Source organism: Bipolaris maydis (assembly GCF_028858645.1).
Source record: "Bipolaris maydis strain C4 unplaced genomic scaffold PSV08scaffold_6, whole genome shotgun sequence".
In the NCBI taxonomy this organism is placed as follows: domain Eukaryota; kingdom Fungi; phylum Ascomycota; class Dothideomycetes; order Pleosporales; family Pleosporaceae; genus Bipolaris; species Bipolaris maydis.
In genome coordinates, this window is record NW_027093862.1 from 755,544 (window position 1) to 769,622 (window position 14,079).

General features: G+C 52.0%; 7 protein-coding genes across 7 annotated transcripts; 4 read left to right on the top strand and 3 right to left on the bottom strand.

The window, feature by feature from the left end:
• Positions 1–5: 5 nt before the first annotated feature.
• On the top strand, positions 6–1,045 carry PSV08DRAFT_293074 (TspO/MBR-related protein). Its single transcript, XM_014225895.2, has 4 exons — positions 6–188; positions 247–419; positions 476–691; positions 745–1,045. The coding sequence occupies exons 1-4, from the start codon at positions 77–79 to the stop codon at positions 799–801; spliced, it is 558 nt and encodes a 185-aa protein (XP_014081370.1). The 5' UTR covers positions 6–76; the 3' UTR covers positions 802–1,045.
• Positions 1,046–1,293: 248 nt separating this feature from the next.
• PSV08DRAFT_401397 (uncharacterized protein) lies at positions 1,294–2,158 on the top strand (the record flags this gene model as incomplete). Its single annotated transcript, XM_014225896.1, has 2 exons — positions 1,294–1,397; positions 1,468–2,158. The coding sequence occupies 2 exons, from the start codon at positions 1,294–1,296 to the stop codon at positions 2,156–2,158; spliced, it is 795 nt and encodes a 264-aa protein (XP_014081371.1).
• Positions 2,159–2,847: 689 nt separating this feature from the next.
• PSV08DRAFT_350906 (uncharacterized protein) lies at positions 2,848–3,601 on the top strand (the record flags this gene model as incomplete). The annotated part of the gene is made up of 2 exons (XM_014225897.1): positions 2,848–2,936; positions 3,040–3,601. 2 exons carry the CDS (start codon positions 2,848–2,850, stop codon positions 3,599–3,601), a joined length of 651 nt encoding a protein of 216 aa, XP_014081372.1.
• A 231-nt stretch (positions 3,602–3,832) lies between these two features.
• On the bottom strand, positions 3,833–4,506 carry PSV08DRAFT_293083 (uncharacterized protein). Its single transcript, XM_066092594.1, has one exon. The coding sequence runs from the start codon at positions 4,359–4,361 to the stop codon at positions 3,930–3,932; it is 432 nt and encodes a 143-aa protein (XP_065949201.1). The 5' UTR covers positions 4,362–4,506; the 3' UTR covers positions 3,833–3,929.
• Positions 4,371–6,223, bottom strand: PSV08DRAFT_178700 (kinase-like domain-containing protein; the record flags this gene model as incomplete). Its single annotated transcript, XM_014225899.1, has 2 exons — positions 4,371–5,183; positions 5,234–6,223. The coding sequence occupies 2 exons, from the start codon at positions 6,221–6,223 to the stop codon at positions 4,371–4,373; spliced, it is 1,803 nt and encodes a 600-aa protein (XP_014081374.1).
• A 647-nt stretch (positions 6,224–6,870) lies between these two features.
• PSV08DRAFT_401399 (phosphatase 2C-like domain-containing protein) lies at positions 6,871–8,668 on the bottom strand. Its single transcript, XM_014225900.1, has 2 exons — positions 8,635–8,668; positions 6,871–8,554 (listed from the first exon to the last, which is right to left on the bottom strand). Exon 2 carries the CDS (start codon positions 8,537–8,539, stop codon positions 7,223–7,225), a length of 1,317 nt encoding a protein of 438 aa, XP_014081375.1. The 5' UTR covers positions 8,540–8,554; positions 8,635–8,668; the 3' UTR covers positions 6,871–7,222.
• Positions 8,669–9,035: 367 nt separating this feature from the next.
• Positions 9,036–11,041, top strand: PSV08DRAFT_389481 (WD40-repeat-containing domain protein; the record flags this gene model as incomplete). Its single annotated transcript, XM_014225901.2, has 3 exons — positions 9,036–9,086; positions 9,205–9,241; positions 9,296–11,041. The coding sequence occupies 3 exons, from the start codon at positions 9,036–9,038 to the stop codon at positions 10,753–10,755; spliced, it is 1,548 nt and encodes a 515-aa protein (XP_014081376.1). The 3' UTR covers positions 10,756–11,041.
• Positions 11,042–14,079: the final 3,038 nt, after the last annotated feature.

Genomic DNA, 14,079 nt, shown 5'->3' on the forward strand with positions numbered 1-14,079 from the left:
CCTTTGCCCAGGGCCATTGCATGCTTTGCGCAGGTACACGTTGATCACACCCCCCTAGCCCAGCCCCAGCCCAGCCATGACGACCTATATCTCCTCCCTCACCCTCCCGAGCTTTGTCTTTGAAAACCCAGCAGTGTCCATCCTGCTGCCGCTCGTCTGCGGAACAGCCACTGGGTTTGCCATTAGTCGTGAGTTTTTTTTTCACCGAGCTGGTGCAATTGTGAAGAGCTCTAACATTGAGAATAGCAAGTGTGTCTCAGACAGCATACCGTACATTGAAGCAGCCTCCTCTGCATCCGCCAGGCTATGTCTTCGGCCCGGTTTGGACAGCATTGTATGCAACCATGGGCTACACGGCCTACCGCGCATACACCACTGGCACATCCTCCTTGAACCCTAACACTGTTGCTCTCGCCCAGGTATGTTGCTGCTCAATTGAAACGTAAATATGACCGTCCAACTTACCATCACGCAGCACGGAGCTACTCTCTACTCCATCCAGCTTGCCCTGAACCTGCTATGGACACCTCTTTACTTTGGCTTGAAGCAACCCATTGCTGCTTCAGTTGACATCCTGGCTCTTGGTGGAACGCTCGCTTATCTTGTCAACGTTTGGGGACAAGTTGACCCCGTCTGTGGATGGCTGCTCGCACCATATCTTGGCTGGGTTAGCTTCGCAACTTATCTCTGCGTAAGAACTCTTGTTGAAGGTGCTTATTGAGCGTAATACTAACGTTCAACCAGATTGGCTCCGGTTACTTGAACAACTGGGACTTCAAGGTTCTTTCAAAGAAGGACTAAAAGAAGGCATATAGCACGTGAACAAGGTGGCCGTATACTTACTAATCAGCCAGCCTTGTAAAGCTCATTGCTTTTTTCGGACACTGTCGCATCAAACAATCCCCGGTCTGGTCGCGTTGTCCACGCCAAGAACAGTTACCCTGCTGTAGTTACCGTTAGTATCCTCTGTTTTTCTGACACCAGAGACTTTTGTAAGCACTCAATCCCAACGCCAAAAATTCCTCACAATAAATTGTAGTACTACAATTTTTGAACATGTTACATGCCACAGGGAATATGCATGCAATTAAGAAAAGCAGATCCCGTGATCCATCTCCTCCCTCGTATCTTATCGAGATGGCGATAAACTATTTTTAGCCGCCCCTGAATTGTTATCCCTGTTGACATTCCATAACATCATAAGCCCTCACGCTCACTTTTCATTGAAACTATGCCTGCCGATTGGACCCTTCCCCACAGCCTCGCCCGCATGTTCTCTACCAGTCCTAAGCGATGGATCCTTTGAATCGACTGAAGCGGCGCCTGTCCAAGCGTTCATTTCCACGCGCCTACGAGCATTCTACACACCCTTATGAAGACGATGAATCTGACGCCGCGTACGTGCACTTTGTGGTGTTTGTTTACATCTGTCATGCATGCACTTACGTACTTACTTACATAATCCAGCACTATGGTCGAAATCGAGCAAGACTCAAGTTTCCTCCGTCTTCCCGCCAACGCGCGGGAGCTAATTTACGGCCATGTACTCGGCAGCATACAGATACGCGTATGCGACACAAGGAATTGCACCCGCCGTCACAAATGTCGCTCTCGCGGACGAAAACTTCACTTCGCCACTTACTTCCACCTCCGGAGACGGCATTTAGCCCTACTAACCACCTGCCGCCAAATACATGCCGAGACCAGGCTCCTGCCGTTTGCACTAAATGAATTTCATGGATATCACTGGGATATGCAACTTGCTGTCTACTACCGCCTGACGGATGCACAGGTCGGTGCTATGACGAATCTTCGCGTATATTTTGAATGCAACGATGTGATCTATTATCCGGCTCTCGGCCGACGGAGCCCGAGTGTCAACCTTGGTAAAGATGCTCTTGCCACGCTGCGTGTCCTCGGTCATCTTCGCGGGCTGCGTAAGCTCACTGTCGAGTGGGTTGGCCCGCACGATTGGGAGCATGACTGGGATATGGTGGAGGGCAGGATGGCTTATCTGATTGAGGAAGAACTTGAGCAGATCAGGGGCTCATGTGATATTAAGGTTGTGGTAGTGGGCTGTGATTATGTAGAAGACCTCGATACGGAGCCTGTGTCTGTGTTGGGTGATATGCCGAAGCTTGTGTCTTTTTCGGTGTAGTTGTTGCAATCAGTTGTCACTTGACCTGACCTATGCACACAGGCCTAAGGCAACCAAGGGCACATTTACTGCAAAATGCAGCGTATCGCGGTTAATTTATTGTTCAAAATCTGAAAAGAAAAACACTTGCGAGATTCTGCTCAGATCTCATGGGCATCAGAAGCCCATTGGACTTAGCTATTCTTAACAGAATCAATATCTGTGGCAAGTCTTTGTCTTGTTGGAAAGACAGATCTCACGTCACTGATATTTTTGATTCAGACAAGAAAAATCAACCTGTGAAGAGTGTAGTTGAGTCAGTAGACAGAAAGTCCAACACCGCTATCTCGTATCACACAAACGCAGCCCACAACACAAACAACATGAACCTAAGCAGCATGGAACTGGCAGGCGCAGCAAAATTAAAACGGACTTTAGGCTTTTGAGATTTATCAGTGACTTGGTTTGAGGCCTTGTCATACTATTCAGAGCATCTGGTGACGTCTCTTTCCTAACAAACGCCTCCCATCACGCCTTCCCTGCCAATTCACATCACAACCAAGCCACTCGACAGACCCTGTTTCACCTCTTACTCGCCTTAATCACCATTCAATACCTCACTGATCTGAGCGAAGACAAACGCTCACCCCCATTCTATATCACTTGCCTCCTTCTTCCCTCCGATCTCTGTCGCTCCACCGCCATCCAACATGGCTACCCGACCGAGAGCCCAGTCAGATCCGCTCCATACGCATGCGTACCGCTATCATGTACAGTTAATGTACCTCATTGCAGAAGTGTAAGTATTTACAAATCCCCCCCGCCGTCTCTGCACGAAAAAAAAACAAAAGGCACTTACTCTGAAACCCGACCCACCACTAAACAAAACCTCACTCGCACAGCTACAAGCGCAACCAGGCAACATCTCCCCTGCTGCGTCTCCCAGCCGAGCTGCGCATGAAGATCTACGACTACGTCTTCGATGCTGGAAGCATCAGTCCCAAGTACGAGACGCAGGACCATCGTACCTGGGAGTACCCGCGCACCAACCTGTCACTCATCCAAGCCTGCCGCCAAACATGGGCGGAGACCAGACTGCTTCCCTTCACTCGCAACGTCTTCAGCGGCTACTCGGAGCACGTGATTGAGATGCTGTGCAAGAACCTCACGCGCAGCCAGGCCAATGCTATTTCCAGAGTAAGACTCCTCGTCGATGCGTTCGCCATCTATCGCGATGGCAAGATCCCGCATTCGGGTCTCAAACCATGGATCATTGTGGAGCTCAGCGACTTGTGCATGTTTGAGGGCCTCAAGGAGTTGGAACTGGTTTGGTTTGGCAGCGATATTGAACCTGTTCAAACCGAGTTACATAAGCAAGTCACCGAGGTGTTGGAGAGGTCGGGTCGCACGGATATCTTACTCACAGTTGTTCCTGACCCTCCTCCTCCTCCTCCAACGAACTGATGGGGTTATGGAAAGGGCGTCCTTTAGACTTGGGAGGTATAGTGAAGTTGGCGCTAGGAAGGACTTGGTATGGATAGAGAGGTCACTGTCATCATCACCAGGTACAGTGAGAAAGGACTAGTGCGGATAGAGAAGTCACTGCCAACATCAAGTACAGTGAGGGGTGTGGAAAGCTGATGGGTGATCGTACTGGCACCATCACCTTTACACACATGGAAGGGAACCAGAGGTTTGAGGAAGTGAATTGAAAAATGTCTTGTCCAACCCGGCCCATATATACAAAGAGAGCAGCCGTGAAGTCACCAGTGAAGTCTACGTTCCTAACTCATCATGAAGCATTAAAAGCGTATCCCAACAAAGGAGAGAGCAAAAGAAGTTGCGCCATGACTGTACAAGAGGAAATAAGAGTTGACGCTTGAACGCATACAAGAGGCGGCTTGCGAGAACCAAAGCAAAAAGAGAAAACTAAGTAGATGGGTAGGTCCAGGAAATGGCAATCGCAAGGCAAAAAAAAAAATGAGAATATAGTCAAACTCCCATGAAGCGCCAGAGCACCAGTCATAATCATTAAGCGAAAAAGAAAACAGAAATCCCTTTTCTTTTTTTTCTCTCCAAATTCCCTTAGGAAAGAAAAGCGATGACGCCTGTGGAACCCAAAAGGAAGAGAAAAAGAAAAAAAGAGGACAAGAGTAAAAAAAAATGATGAGTCCAAGGAATGTGGAAGGAAAAGAAGAGTAAGAAATTGTAGAGAGCGAAGCATTTCAACCTCTTACTCGCTCTCTAGCAACTGCCGTATCTTCTCGTAAAAACTTGCTGGATACTGACGAATCTCATCATCAGTAGGCGCGGGCTTATTCGGGTCTCGGAAGCGATCCGCAACGCGCTGAATAATCTGGCCAAGTAGCTCCTGCGGAATCTTGAGGTCTTCACCGCCATCGGGGTACAAAAAGGGATCGCGTTCGTCGAGGAGCTGCGCGATATTCGGGCGACGCGAGGGATCGCGGTTGAGGCAGCGGCGCATAGTAGCTTTGAGACCCGGGGGAACGCGAACGTCGCCGACGCCGAGGTCCGGGAATTCGATTTTGTAGTCACGATTTACGATGGCGAGGACGCGGGCCATTTGGTTGGCGATATGGGCGAAGGGAGGGCGGCCGTAGACCATTTGGTAGAGGATGCAGCCTAGACTCCAGACGTCCGAGGGCTTACCGAGAGCCATGTCTTTGGAGCCGTTGCCGTTGCTGAGGAGACCGCGGGCGCCGCCGGCGGAGTCTTCGAGAGACTCGGGGGACATGTAGTTGGGGGTGCCGATGTGCGAGTCGCGGTGGACGTTGACGGTGTGGTCGACTTCAATGGCGTTGGCAATGCCGAAGTCGATGAGCTTTAAGCGGCCAGAGGTGAGGAGGAAGTTTGCGGGTTTGAGGTCCGAGTGGACAATGTCATGGTCGTGGACAGCACCAACGCATTCGAGCATCTCTTTCCAGTAGTAGCGGGTGAAACTGAGGTCGAGTTTGCCATCCCCATCGGCAGGGTCAAGCTTCATTCGTATTATGCGGGCCAAGTCTGATTCTCCGAGTTCCATGAGCTGTGACATGTTAGGACTAAAACTTTGACTCTTGACAAAAGGCTACTTACTACACTGAGCACTTGGCGTTGCTCATCCACTTCCCAGTCGTAGAGTCTTACAACTCTGTCGACGTTCTTGAGTTTTTGCAGTAGATCAATCTCGCCCTTGAAACCTCGCACAGCAGCCTCGTCGGCATCTTCAAGCTTCACCCTCTTCAGGGCCAAAGTCTTGAAGTTCTCCGCCATGACACGGTACACCGCCGAACTGCCACCTCTGCCTATCCTGTCCATCTGAGAGTAGTGCTTTCCGTTGACGGACAGTGTGACCCTCTTCTTTCTCTCTCGTGTCTTGGTGGTAGCAGCTCCAGCAGCAGCGGTTGCGGTCTCCAATACAGACATCTTTGGCGGTGGTGGAGGCGCTGGTCGTCGTGGGGTATTTGCACTCATTGACTGTAGTGGTATGGGTTTTTCTTGTTGTTGCGAAGCCCTTTCGCTAGGTGACTGGTGTTCTAGGGAGGATTGCATGTGGCGGTCCTCTGCGACCTTCATGACCGAGCCAGTAACCTTCAAGACGGAATCGGGGACGTTCTCAGGCTGGGTTTTGATGGCCGACGCAGGCATGTTCTCCTGATCTTGGGAAGGAGGATTCTCTTCTTCGCTTTGGGGTGTTCTGCGCAGTCTCCTCATGGGTGCGCCCCGTAATGGAACTCGTTTGATGCGTAGACTAGGTGCAGGCGTAACGGAGTCATGCACGGGTGTATTTGAGCCAGAATCATTGCGCGAGATTTTGAGCTTAGGCTTTCTCTTCTCTGGTGAATCAACCTCGTTGCCTTGGGCAAGTAGAGCTGCCGTCAGAGCACTGAGCTTCATGGGTTGTGGCATCTCGTCATCCGAGCTGTCGCCAATGTCGATGCTCTGCATCATGGGCACGTCGGCAGAGAAGCCCTGCGATTGACCCAGCATAGAGAGTGGAGAGTCTCTCCGGGGTCGTATCGATGATTGCGCACGCATGCGCCCATATGAGGAGCCGCCTAGCGGCGTGGGAGATCCGGTAGCCATTCGAGAGTCGCAAAGGGATGGTATGCGCGCGTGGCTATAAGCGTGTTTGTTGGGTTATGTGAATAGCGATTGAAAGCTGTAGTGTTAGTTGCGCATACATAAGGCCCGGAGGGAAGGCGGCTGTTTGTCGTAGAGATGCTGGGGGTAGTGGTTGAGTTTGGACGTTGACATCCATAGCGCGTGCCGGCCAATCCTAGTTCTCGCGTGGTGTGGTTGCTGGGCAACGAGAACGCGGCAGTAAACAAACAGGGCCAAAACACCTAGTGCGGGACTAGTGGGAACTGCTAACGAGCACCGAGGGTTATACCACGCCCATTTCACACCAGTGCAACTTTCTGTGTCTTATATATACTTAGTGATATGGGTATCCATGGAATGGCTTTGCCCTCAGGTTTGGTTCCTGCAGCAGAACCGACAACAGCAGCTTCAAGGCAATACACAGTGAGCCAAAATGTCGGTTGTCTTTGAAGTGCTTGCTTTTTCTATATGCACCTGGATAATGACTATTTCATGCGTATTTCTTTTTTTTTGGACTGGTTGTGGTAATTGTGCATTTTTGCCAGTGGAAGCCAAAGGATTGGAACACCATGTGGTCTTGTAGAACTGTCCGCCCAGTCATGGTTTACTTTATTGACATGTGATAACTTGAAAGCAACAATATCTTATAATTCCAACAGTTTGCATACATCGTAATAGTGATAAAGTCTTAGATACCAGCCGGTAGCCTCCAAAACAAATACTTCGTTACTTGATACCCCAGTCCCCTCTCTTCTACAACATCTATCCAAACGAGAAAACACGCTGTAGAGACATGAACGACAATCCAATCAACTATAACGGAATGAAAGGCTTGGTAAAAGACACTGCGTAGCTAGAGCAGCCAATGAGATTGCCTCTCGCGAGTGTTGTATGCAGTCATGCCCCGGTCCCGATTGTGCAAGTCTTTCCCCCAAACGCCATGGCCTACTCATGCATCCAAACGGTAGGTCGTACAAATGATCACAGTTTTGCTCGTGGGGATGCCTCCTCGAGCACAACAGCTACCACGGCAGCAATGTCATCCGGTTTGCCGCCATGCCAGTTCTCCCCAGGGTAGTATCGCTGTACCTCTCTGGCAAAAGGCCCGTCCCGACGAGTGTTGAGTCCCGTCACTTTGGCCTCCTTTGCAATTGCAACTGCGACCTTTGCCTGGAGCGAGGAACTGTCGGCCTTGCGAGATGAGTTTGCCTGTACCAGCTTTGCTAGATTTTTTCCGACCACAATTGTGCCATCTCTCTCAACCCAAGCACCTAGGTCGACCATCTGACGGCTGACAATACCTAGCACATCCTGTGGACTGAGATTATCCCACACACCGTCGGTTGCGAAGACGAGGACATCTCCATGCCGTACTTTATGGTGCGTTACACTCGACTCCTTTGGTAGATCCGAGAGTGTGGTTGGACCACCAAACACAGCCATCTGCACCAGCATACGTTGAGGGGTTTTTGAGAGCTGATAGGGAGTGTTGAAGGCATGTGTTTGGGGCTGTGTGAAATGTCGCACTGCGTTTAGACCCAGATGCATGAATCCTGAGTCGCCCAAGTTGGCGACTTCGACATGGCCGTCTGGTTCTGCGACCGCCAGGCATGCGGTGCTGCCGCCACCTTCAATGCTGGCGTCATCGGTAACTTCGTCGTACGCAACCTGAAGCAGATCCTTCGGGTGTAACGACGTCGTGTTGAATCCGTGCGGCCATGAGCGCGCTGCGCAGGCCATGTACTCGCACAATCCATGGGAGAAGTCTGCGGGATCCAAGCCAGACTCGACCCAACCGCCGACTCCGTCTGCGACTCCAAATGTCGTGGCATCAGTGGTTCCCACTTGGCTGAAGAAGAAGGCGTCCTGTCCACTCTTTGCTCGCTTCCGCTTGTCGATGGCCTCTTTGCATTCGCGCAGATCCTCAATCTTGCTTTTCCTCGGGTCGTAGAGCGGGCGCGTGAAGAGATTTTGCTCTGCATCAAAGTTGTCTTGCTTGGCCGAGTAGGAGGCAGCTACATGATAGGTGTATTGCGGCATACTCCGCCAATTGTGCGAGGAAGAATGGAATGACCGTAAGCCGACTGTGGCCGGGGAGGTGTTTCGATTCAAGGGACAGGTTGGGTGTGCGTGGGAGGGCATTCGCTGCAAGGGGACGCCGGGACTGCGGCTGGTCGAGGCAGGTGCTACCAAAGGCGATGCGGAGAGTGCAAGGAGGAAGAAGCCAGTAGATGAGGCGCGTCGCGGTGCTGGTGAAAGTCGCGCAAGGCCCGCTGCACTGGTAATCGCAAATGACATGGCCAAAGCCCAAGCCTATCGATTACGAATTAGCACGTGAAAAGGGTGGTAGCAGATAGTGGTAGTGAAGGGAATGCATCATGGCGGCGCCGTACCTTTGCGACAGACGACGTTGGAATAAAAAGGGTCCCTTGGGCTAAGAATTCACATTGGCCGTCGTCATTGCCGATCGGCTAGCTGCTGAGGGCGGTGATACTTACAAGTACAAGGCGCATCGTCTCAAGATGCACAACAATTTAGGGGAGGATGATGCAGATGCAAGAGAGGACAAGCCGGCTTGCTCTGACAGTCCTCTGGACAACTGTTCGCTATTCTGCAACCTTTTGGCTGGGCGGCCAAACGCTGCTGGCCTTTGGCTCAAACGCGGAGAATGACATAACCGACGCTAGTTCAGCCCTATCGCCTAAACCCGTGGCTGGCCCCGAACTTCTTTTCGAGAGACGCCCCCACGAGCTTCCAATCACCTTCCCCGCCGTGGGACAGCCAGTCAGTCAAGATGAGCATGCATCCGGCGCGTCAGGCCTATGTCGAGGAGGAGAATGGTGCGGTATGTGTTTTGTATCCTGTCTCTGGATACCAGGCAGCAAGCTTCACATGTTGCGCAGCTACCTCCAGGATGGTGTATATAGCTTCTGGCAAATACAAGATCTAACATGAGTACCTAGGGCGATGCCATGGAGGGGATAGACCTTGCCAGTGTCCGTAAGTATCTGGGCGCAATTCACACATTCAATCCTAGAATGCTAACCAGCCCAGCGCTCGACCGCAACCATGCCATGCCCGGTGGAGGAAACGCGTCGGCTTCTTCGCTCATGGAGGATTTTGATCGCAAGCGACGAGCCGCCCAGCTAGTTGTGCCCACGGCCGACCGCGATGTCAAAGCAAAGCTGCGTTCGCGCGGAGAACCAATTACCCTCTTCGGCGAGGGTCCTGCTGAGCGCCGCGATCGACTTCGCGCATTGCTTGCAGAAGCACAGGAAGCATTGGGCGAGGAAGCGGCAGACGTGGACATGCAAGACGCAGAAGAGGGGGCTGGAGACGAGCAAGAGGAATTCTACACGCAGGGCACGCAGGCACTTCTGGATGCGCGACGGGAAATGGCCAAGTATTCGCTGCCACGAGCCAAGGAACGAATCGCATATCAGCGTCGCGAGGCTACGATACCGCTCAAGACGCATATCGAGTTCCGGAACGGCATCAAGGAGCGGCTAAAGGGCTTTGAACTCTACGGATCGCAAACAGCAGATCGACCAGTGAGCATTGTACGCGTCTCGCCAAATGGGCAGTACGTCGCATACGGAACCTGGGGTGGCAAGGTGGCACTACTCGAGATTCCCAGTCTTGAGCAGAAGAAAGCCTACCGGGGTGGACATGCGGAACGTGCGACAGGCATAGACTGGATGCCAGACGCAACCCTGCCTGGTAGTAGTGTATCGAGTTCAAGCGTAAACTTTGCCTCTGGAGGAGCAGGTGGAAAGGTTCAGCTATGGTCGCTTGATGACGACAAACCTCTGCGCACGCTAGAAGGACACACTGACCGTGTTTGTCGTTTAGCGTTCCATCCTACAGGACGATACCTAGCGTCAGCTTCTGATGATACCACATGGCGGCTTTGGGACGTGAACACGGGCCAGGAGCTTCTCATGCAAGAGGGTCATTCAAAGGAGGTCTATACTGTAAGTTTCAACGGTGACGGTTCTTTGGTTGCAAGTGCTGGCTTAGACAGCATTGGTCGTGTGTGGGATGTTCGCACAGGTCGAGTCATCTACATGCTGGAAAGCCATATCAAGCCCATCTATGGTTTAGACTGGGCTACCGATGGCCACCGACTACTTTCTGGATCGGGAGATGGATTTATGAAGTGCTGGGACGTTCGTGCGATGAGAGAGACCAACTCGATTGCGGCCAACACTGGAGGAGTCACTGATCTACGATGGTTCAAGGGGACGGATGGTCCGACGAGCGGAATACCGCTGCAAGAGAATGAGCAAGGGCAAGTGATTCCGAAGAAGGCATCAACATTTGTCATTTCGTCTGGATTTGACAAGAATGTTCAAATCTTTTCGGCGGACGATTGGGCACACTGCAAGACTCTCCAGGGACACTCTGGGCCCGTGTTTAGTACGGATGTGACAAGGGACGCATGCTGGATTGTGAGTGGAGGCAAGGACCGCACCGTGAAGCTGTGGTCTCGGGATGATAATGGGGGAATCTGAGGTTGAGGCGGGGGAGAAGCAAACAATTCAGTCACATGCACGGTAGGCTGCCTACAGATGCATATGCAAGCTGACCCAGAAGCAAAGATGGAGAGCTTACAAGAAGCAAAGAAGACGAGTTCACATGAACAAGAGGAGAAAAAAAAAGCATACAAAGGCAAATGCTCTGGTTGATATCACTTGTCAGGTGGAAGTTGAACAGCAAAAAAAAACAGGTCCATAGCTTGAACCGAGATACCCAGTACATACTCCGATTGCGCGTGGAGTTTGCACAACTACAAAGCATATACATTTTACGTATGGTGTCATGTATGCAAAAGGCATCCCTTCATTTCAGAAGGCACTCTACACCAACTACCGGTGTGTTTCAATATCCTTCATCTCAAATGAGTCACATACCCTTCTCTCTCTCTCTCCCCAATTTCCCCCATCCCCCTTCCCAAACAAAATTAGCCCGAATTGCCGTCCAAGAATCCGGCACTGATCCCATTAGCTCGGTACCACTGTACCAACATCTTACACCCGAGTCTAATCCAAGTAGTCTAAGTAAGACACACTGACGCGCGCAACCCGGGCACCATGATTCCAGAATACACGTTTTTTTTCCCCTTTCCCGGATCACGCATCGACCCCGTGTGTGCTCCGTGCTTTTCTAACCCACCCCCATATGCCTTTGTCTTACTTCACTTATCGCATGGCCCAGAAAAAAAAAGCCCGTAAGCATGTTGTCTGTGTGTGTGTGTGTGTGTGTGTGTATGTAATGCGTGTATGCACACACCACCTTTTTTTTCTCTCCCCCCAAGGCCATACTAAAAAGACTCTTAGCCTGTAGTTTATGACGTTGACAAGCCTTACGCACCACCCATACATGATGTTTCCCCATAATTCTCAAACACGCCAATCTTTCTGGGTAAACCAGGGGGTTGTGGAATGTTATTTTTTTTTCTTTCCCTCTTTTACACCGCAAGAGTCACATGTTTTTTTTGGTTAAGCTTCTATATCAGTGTAGAGAGAAAAAAAAATAGTGCGTGTGGATGTGGGGGAGGCGCGCCTCTCCGTCTCTCTCTCTCTCTCTCACCGCAACATGGAACGAATCGGAACGCCGAGCCAAAAAAAAATCAAGCTAGTAAGGGAATAGGGTTTTTTTTTAGGTTTACTGGGAAGAGAGAGCAGAAAAGGACGCTATGTTTCAGGTTTCGGGTTCTGGAGGTGAAGGGGCGGTCTACATGGAATGCATATGCAGTAGGTGGAGGGGTCGTGTGCGCATGTGTCTGTGTGTGTATGTAGACCGAGCCTATGGTAGGACAAGGGTAATTGGGAGGAGATGCCGCACCCGCGATGTGCATAGTGTCAGCGGTTGCGGGTTGCGGTAAAATGTGGGAGATCCACACACACACACACACTGGTTGGGGGTGATGACTTTTTTTCCATCCAAAGGTTGGGAATTGTCATTAGGGTTTATTTGCAAGTACGGATGTATTATGGAATTATGATTGGTTGGTTAACTGTCCGGTCTTCGGCCGGATTATATTTTTTGGGGTATTGTGATTGGTTGCATTTATTTGGGGGGAAAGGAAGCGACGGAAGGTCAAAGTTTTCCGGGGATGCGGATGGTTAGTGAGGTGAGTTGAGGTGAGGTGAGGGGAGTGAGTCATACATTCACATACACAGGGTACACTGACAATGTTTTTTTGGGAGAAGGAGAGAGTAAGTTGAATGCAGGGCTAAGATGCAGGTAGCGGCGATCAATTGTAGTGAAGAATACGGTACAATACACAGACTGCACAAGCCTTTTTTTCGGGAGCGGGCAAAAAAAAAGGTTCTAGTGGCTGGAGACTAGAGCGCGGGAGCGGATAGTGGAGCGTGAGCCTGGAGCCTTTCTTTACTCGTCCTCTGACCGCTACAGCCTCACCTTTTGCATTGTGCAGCCACAATATCACGATTGCAACCCCCCCGGAGGAAACGTGGATGGCTACGAGGCATTCACTTGACGAGCTGGGCTTGGTGGAGAGCATGGAAATAGATGTGATTGATTTCTTGTGCAGCAGGATTGTGATGATGTGTTCCGGTCAAGACAGGGCCGTTGTCTCAGGGTAGAGAGCAGAGTGGGCAGATGCGAGGATAGTCGAAGTGGAGCCCCACTGTCGAGAGTGGCTCTGGGCTAGAGGAGAGTTTGTTGGGGTGGCTTTGAATTACGCGTGCCACAGTAGGCGCCGCAATAGAGAGAGAGAAAACAGAGTTGCGGATCAGCCGCGGCAGTCGAGAGCAGATGCAGCATCTGTGCTTGTCATGCACGTCGGCTCCCACAGTGGGGTTGGTTGCTGTGGCATCTCAAGAGAGCTTTGCTATTTGCGAGAGGGCGCGCGTCGGGATTGGCGTGACGCGGTAGTCTTGGATATGTACATGTGTAGTCTGGTTGGGGGAGGGATTGCATGGGTTGGCTTGGCCGCGATATGCGTCACACAGAGCACAGGTTGGCAGGAGCAGGAGCGAGAGGGTCAAAGTATGGCCTTGGTGAGGACTTTGGCGGCAAAAAAAAGGTATTTTTGAGTGCACTGATTCTTGTCACGGGCAGAAGTTGGCAGTAGTGGACGGGCGAAGTTGGCCGGGGGAGCAGAAAACGGCGGGCTGGGCAGGCATGTTGCAAGTAGAGAGAGGCCAGTGGACGAAGAATGACGCACAGAGGGACATGCAACAGTCTGGCGGGAACCCGGCGGCACGGTACTGCGAGCAGCAGTCGGGACAAGGGCGGGCTAGAGCTGCCGTGTTTGTCGCGTCCTGGCTCAGCCAAAGGCCGATTGCAGGCAGATGGAGTGACGATGGGGGGGTAGCGTCGACGAGAGAGGGAGTGGGCAGAGGCCGGCTTGGACAGGGAAGCCTGGCGCGGGCAGAGAGCGGTGAGATGACTCGTGCACAGGTGGGAGAGGAGAGGCGAGGGGCGGGCGCTGGACAGATGACACCATGACGCCGCGGGCTGGACGGCCGGCGACGGCCAAGCCAGGCTCAGCACACAGACGAGAGCGCACGTCGGGTGACGGCCGAGGGCGCCAGCGGCGGGTGTGGTTGGATGGAGGGCCGGGGCGTGGGCAGCGGGCATGATGATGACAGCAGCGTGTGGGTGGTGGGTGGTGTGCTTGCTTGGTGCACTGGACGGCGAGCAGGCGAGGGAGCACCAAGCAGGAAGACGGCCTTGACTGTTTTGGGCACGCCCTTCACGCATGCGTCGCTGGGATCGATACATACGATACATACCGGCATGGATGGGCTACATGGTTACAGCATCGACATGGGCCGGCCCGCACAGGCTAGCCAGTCATGACGGGC

Coding starts and splice junctions, on each gene's coding strand:
- PSV08DRAFT_293074 (XM_014225895.2), top strand. CDS start 77: ATGACGACCTATATCTCCTCCCTCACCCTCCCGAGCTTTGTCTTTGAA. Junction 189..246: donor CACTGGGTTTGCCATTAGTC/GTGAGTTTTTTT, acceptor CATTGAGAATAG/CAAGTGTGTCTCAGACAGCA. Junction 420..475: donor ACACTGTTGCTCTCGCCCAG/GTATGTTGCTGC, acceptor ACCATCACGCAG/CACGGAGCTACTCTCTACTC.
- PSV08DRAFT_293083 (XM_066092594.1), bottom strand. CDS start 4,361: ATGCTTCGCTCTCTACAATTTCTTACTCTTCTTTTCCTTCCACATTCC.
- PSV08DRAFT_401399 (XM_014225900.1), bottom strand. CDS start 8,539: ATGTCATTTGCGATTACCAGTGCAGCGGGCCTTGCGCGACTTTCACCA.